At 40.9% G+C, this 6,210-nt stretch overlaps 1 protein-coding gene across 1 annotated transcript in view; it reads left to right on the forward strand.

Moving 5' to 3' along the window:
* Positions 1–1,106: 1,106 nt before the first annotated feature.
* The window catches only part of STYK1 (STY kinase 1), a 21,191-nt gene continuing 16,087 nt past the window's right edge, over positions 1,107–6,210 (forward strand). The window contains exons 1-4 of the mRNA XM_006164808.2: positions 1,107–1,228; positions 2,154–2,301; positions 2,744–2,878; positions 5,778–6,044. Of these exons, the coding sequence (XP_006164870.1) occupies positions 2,238–2,301; positions 2,744–2,878; positions 5,778–6,044 (466 nt within the window). The 5' untranslated portion in view covers positions 1,107–1,228; positions 2,154–2,237. The remainder of the gene's footprint in view (positions 1,229–2,153; positions 2,302–2,743; positions 2,879–5,777; positions 6,045–6,210) is intronic.

A 6,210-nucleotide genomic window follows, 5' to 3' on the forward strand; every position in this document is an offset into this window, starting at 1 on the left:
GCTACGTAAGAGAGATTGTGCTCACAGAGCTACTACCCAGAGAGCCAAACTCGTTAAACTGGCTGCTCCCTGAATGAAAATAATTACAGCTGATAATAATGTACTGAAAAGGAAGCAAGAAGAAAAGAAAAATAAGAATGAGAACAGCAGTGACAAATTTTCAAATGGACTCTGAATACGCCTAGCTGAGCTAATGTTTTATTTTTATAACCTTCGTTGCTCCACCCTCTCTGGGATCTATTTCTTGTGCCATTGCTAATACCTTCTAAGAGGCCTTGTGAACTGTGGAAACTCTTGAATACTTTCCTCCTTGTCTTTTGAACTTATAAACTAGATGAAATGGATTTTGCTGTCTAACTGCTCATTGACTTTATAGATCCTTTGCTGTGTGCACAAACCCTTGAAGAAGAATTTTCTTCTCTCTGCAATTTTTCTCCTCTGGCTACTCCTCTGTTTACCTGGGTTTCTGTCAACCACGCACACACCTATTTCTCTACTGAGTGGTGAAGAAACTGTTTAACTATCATTGCACGTATAAGCTCGCAGAGCTTTAAGAAGAGTGAAAAAGGGACGAGGCAATGGCTGGGAAACTTCTTTACATACATCTTTCAGACACAGAGAGTACTGCCTCCGTAAGTCACATTGTGGTTATTAGTCTCGATAACAAGACACAACATGTAATGTCATAACAGAAGACAGCTAACGTAACGCATGTATAACATAGTGCCATATCAGCTAGGCAACACTTCTGGTTTTTTATTTTCTGTTTCTGTTTTATCTTTTCATCAAGTCACTGTACTTTATAAAGAAAGTGGCTTTATCATAATAGAAGCAGGGGAGAAACTTGTGAAACAAGGGAAAAAAAAATAAAGCTTGTAGATATATGAAAGACTGGAGAGGGGACCAGCAGTTAGTGTAATGACTATGTCACTAGACTCCCATGTAGTTGAATGTGGTTCGAGTCCTGGACCCGGTGGCTTGAACTCACACCGGGTGCGTGTGCTTGCGTGCCCAAGATCCCGAGAGGAGAATGGAAGAGAAGGTATTGCGGTGTGGCCATCCTCCCTGGGGTGATTTATCACTTTCTGTCTCTTTGTCTCTCTCTTTCAGGCGAGCACACGTGCCCTATAGCAAAAACCTCTCCAAAGAAGTAAAAAAAAAAAAAAAGAAAAAGAAAGAAAGAAAGATGGAAGCCACGAGTCAGAAAGGAAGGAGCAGACTTTAGGAGGTATCATTTGAAATATATGCTGAATATATAGACTTAAAAGTGATGCAAATACTCTTTTGCTAGATAAACAAGACACTAATGATTTTAGTCCAGTCATAGGAGAATTGGGAACTGGATAAATGGAAAAGGGATAGAGTGGAAGAAAGATTTTTATGCCATCCCATTTAACCTTTTTTATTTTTGAACCATATAAACATGTTCTTTTTTTATTTGAAAGAGTGAGAGAAAGAGAATGTGTCTTGGTACTGACATTGCCTTTAATTTTGGTAAGAATCAGTGTCTAGAAAAAATAATAAGTGTCTATATCTGATAAGAACAGAGGAAGCTCCTTGAAGCTTCGAGAGCTGATTCAGTGGGTTTTATGGATAAAAGCTCTCTGTTCATCAGTTGTGAAGGTGCAGATGTTTCAGAGAAAGAAGGCAAATGCATGACTCATCTCTCTTGACATCTTCCCGATAGTCATTGATTCATTGTCTGAATTAACTTTATACAAAAATGAAATTAAATGCTTTGTTTAAAAAATAAGTGATACATAGCTAAATAAAAGCAGACATGCTCAAATACTGTAGGGGAGATAGATCTTGCCCACATAACCCACACCCACATAACTCATGGTCACAATTGTCTTTAGACAGGTGCTGTGAATCTGTACTTGAGCCCACAGTGAAGTCTTTGGTGGGTGGGGAATCTTTAAAATAATTTCAGTAACAATGAGAGGAAAGGACAAGACTGAGGGCTGTGCCTGAGATATAACAGAGAAGGGGAGAATGCCAGGAGGACATGAAAGGGTTTTCCAGCCCGACTATCAGGCAGATTAATAGAGATAAAAGGATGACTGAGAGAGAGTATTGTGCCCTGAATAACTCGTGACTGACCTACAGAGGTTTTTTAAAATTCTGTATGTGTTCTATTTGATTTTTTCCAGAGTCACTCAGCCCTTGGGAATTACTCACCTCTGTGCTTCGTGCATTTCCTGTGGGTCAGCAGAGAAGCCGACCACTCTGTGGCAATGGGAGATGAGAGGGGCATGACACGGATGCTACTGGAATGCAGTCTCAGTGACAAGTTGTGTGGTAAGTACAGATACCAGACATGTCTATCCTCTGATTTTCGGATCATGGAGACAGAAGTCTAGATAGATCTAGATGGAGGATGACTTGATCTCTACTTGAAACAAAGATAGTTGTAATAAAAGAATGAAAATGTGAGGCCATTGTCTGTGAAGAGATGGAGGGTTGATAACCATCAGAGAGCCAAGTGCTGTGTCTTTTCAGTAGGAAAAATGACAGAAGAGGCACAGGGCACTCTTGCTGGGCTAAAAAGCTGGGGCAGTGAGATTTCTGATTAGGGAACGCTCTCAAGAGTGGGTCCATTGAATGTAAGCACAGGAGAAGATGGAAGAGATGATCTTTTCACGTCTGGTGAGCTGAGGATGGGAGGGTAGAGGAAACTGTGTAGACATCAGGTCAGGCTTCTTCTAAATCCTCTTCTCTTCCTGCTTGTTTGCCTACCCAGTTGTACGGGAGCAGCAGTATGAAGTGATCATTGTCCCAACTCTCCTGGTTGGCATCTTCCTCATCCTTCTTGGGGTCATCTTGTGGCTTTTCATCAGAGGACAAAGAGGTCAAGACCGGCGTCCTGCAGTCCGAGGTAAAGATCAAACTTTGAGGCTGAGCAGGGGTTCACGGAAGATAGAGATTAGAAAAACTATAGTCCAGGTGTCAATAGGCCCAAGTCTAGGAGTCTAGGTACCTGTAGTGAGAGACTCATGGGTTCTGTCCTGCGGAGTTGAGAGGGAGAGATGGCTGTTCTAGAGTCATAAGTTGGAACTCAACACATGCTTGTTGACTGAAACAACAGTGCATAAGAGCCACCTCATGTGACCTGTTTCTGTCCTTCTTGTCCTATTGAACTATCAAAATTTTGACAACATGAGTGTCTAAGGACCAAAAAAATGAATTAGTGGTAAAACCCAGGGCTACAGTGAGACCCTCCAAGGATGACATTCTGCCCTATAATGCAATGCATCCCTATTCTTTGTCTCCAGATTATATGATGAAAAGGGATGTCCTTCTTATTAGACTTTGAAGCATTAGATAAGAGATGATGGTGAATTGTTCTGAAGTACCACTGGAGCATAGAATGAAAGAGAGTCAGCTCTCACCTAAAACTAAGAGTAAAACAAAAAAAAAATCAACAGTGATACAACACTTTATAGAAGTCAGTCCTTAGTATCTATCTAAATTCTATGCAAATTCTTATAAAAAATGCTTCACTTTTAAAACTTTTCAAAGTTGCCTAAACTTACTCTTCCTACTTCTACTCATGATATTCTCCTTCAAACCTACTAAAATAAGGCTTATATTCCTATTACACCACCAAAACAACCCTTTCCAAGGTGATTATAAGTCCAGTTACAAATTCTTAGTCTTTATCTTCCTTGACCTGTCAAATGTATTTGAAACAACTTTTCACTTCCTCATTCTTGAAATACCAAAAAAAAAAAAAAGTCTAAAGTCACTTCTTTTTTTTGTTTGTTTTTCTTTTTTCTGGAGAGGTTTTTCGCTATAGGGTACGTGCACTCACCAGACAGACAGGGAGAGACATAGAGACAGAAAGCGAGAAATCACCCCCCAGGGGGGAAGGTCACGCCGCAATCCCTTCTCCTCCATTCTCCTCTCGGGATCTTGGGCACGCACGCACACGTGCCCGGCATGAGTTTTAAGCCACTGGGTCCGGGACGCGAACCGCGGTCGACTATGTGGGAGTCCAGCGACATAGCCATTACACCAACTGCTGGTTCCCTAAAGTCACTTCTTAAATGATACACTTTTCAGTCTTATGGATTCAAATAGTTTTTCTATTCTGATGTGATCTCTGAATTTTAGATTCTTATATTAAACCACTTGCTTTGCAATTTAGATGTAATATAAATCTCATACACAATACATCCAAAGGTCCCAGAATTCTCACAAGTGTCTCTCCTCTCTCCCCACCCTGTAGCTTTCCCTATATTAGTAATTGGCAAGTCCAGACATCTGTCCTTTCAGTCTAAAACCCTGAAGGTATCTTTGACTTCCCTCTTTCTCTCACTGTCCATATCCAATCCATAAGCAAGTCCTATTAACTGTAAAGATAGACCCAAGCCACTCTCACCCCTCATGAATTAGTGAAATGCACTCCTAAGTCTGTCTGCTTTTGCCTCTACCCTTTTATGGTTTATTATCCCCAGAGAAATCAGAATGCTTTTACAAAAGCATAGTAAGACATATCAGTTCTCTGCTTGACACCTCCCAATAGTTTCCTATTTCGCTCTCTAGAATAAAAAGAGACAAAATTTGTCCAATGGTCTGACACGTCTGGGCCCCTCTGGTCTTACCTCATATAACTTCCCAATGACCACTCTCAGCTCCAGCTGCATGGACGTCCTTGCTCTTCCTCAGATAGACCCTGTGTGCTCCTCCCTCAGTCCATCTGTCTTCCTGGTCTCCTTTGCCTATGACTTTCTTCCTTACATCAGATGGTCTGCTTTCTGCTTCCAAGTCATTCTCAAATGTCATTTTGTAAGAAAGGCTTTTCTTAGCCTTCACATATAAAATAGTATTGTGGATCCTTATTCTCCATTTGCTATTTTCCTCAATAGCACTCATTGCTTCCTCCCCCCACCACTAGAAGATAATTGTCAGGTGAATCTGGACTTTGCCTGTTCGTAACATCTAGAATAGTACCTGGAAGGTAGTAGGTGATATTTGTTAAATAAATGAATTATTTAATAATGAATAGAAATTTAATAAGAAAAATGAACATTCTTTTTCAACTAAAGGAAAGTTCTTATTGGTTAAGGAAGAAAGTACCAGAAGACTTTTTGACCAAAACTCAAGGAATATGTAGTAATTTGACTTTTGGGACACCTTGAAAAATGAAGAATAACTCTAGCTTAAAGTTGAATAGTTAGGGCCGGCTGGTGACATAGTAGTTAAGGCACTGGACTCTCACATGGCCAACCATGGTTCGAGTCCTGAACCTGGCAACTTGCTTTCTAACTTTCCCTCTCTTATTTTCTCTTTGGTCAAATTGAAAAGTAATAATGATAAATAAAATTAAATACTTATTTTAAAAAGTTGAATAGTTATTTATAACTTTCCTTCAGTGTTGAAAGCTACTGACTCACTGAAGTGATAGTCCATACTGGCAGTTACCACCACCTTTAGGTATCTGTGGTTTGTGTGCCCCTATTTGAGAACTTCCTTAATAGTCTCTGTACTACACTCATGAGGGAATATTGAATTGTCATTCTGGGGAAGACAGAAAAGTAATGTCGTGACTACCTCCTAGGGTCCGCCTTGAGTTTTCCTAGAAGTAATGGGGATTATTTTAAAGGTTCTACAGTCTAGGTGTTGATATCATTCCTTAGAGAAGCATTTAAACACATTCCTACTTTGGTCAGGGAGAAAACTGCTACAGAAACTCCTTTGGCAGGTTGTTTCAGACTCTTTTCTCGAGTCTCCAGGTTAGGGGAAAGCTGGTTCACATCATCTCTTTGCTTCAGGCACAGCCCCCACGCCTCCATCGAGGGCCCTCAGTGGGGAAGGAGCAGGACATGGAGAAAACGTGTGTGTGCCACTGAAGGAGACATCGGTGGAAAGCTTTCTGCGAGCCACCACACCTGACTTGGCTAAGCTGCAGGTGCCCCGGGAACAAATCTCTGAAGATCTGGAGAAGATCCACAATGGGAGTTGTGGGGCCATCTATCGAGCCAAACTGAATACTGGGGACCCTGCTAAGTCCAAGAGTGTTGTCCTCAAAACGTTAAAAGGTAAAACAAAAAGTTGTGATGTTTCTTTCCCATTTCATTTTTCCACAGTTAGCCCCTTACAGTAAATGTTAACAACCTTTGCAAACATTAAGATGGCAGTCAGCCGGTAACTGTCACATTTGTGGACAGAAGAAGGTGGACGTTTGAGACAGAAATGTTTCCCTTG

This window comes from Tupaia chinensis, unplaced genomic scaffold (assembly GCF_000334495.1).
Source record: "Tupaia chinensis unplaced genomic scaffold, TupChi_1.0 Scaffold143728_1, whole genome shotgun sequence".
Taxonomy (NCBI): Eukaryota; Metazoa; Chordata; class Mammalia; order Scandentia; family Tupaiidae; genus Tupaia; species Tupaia belangeri.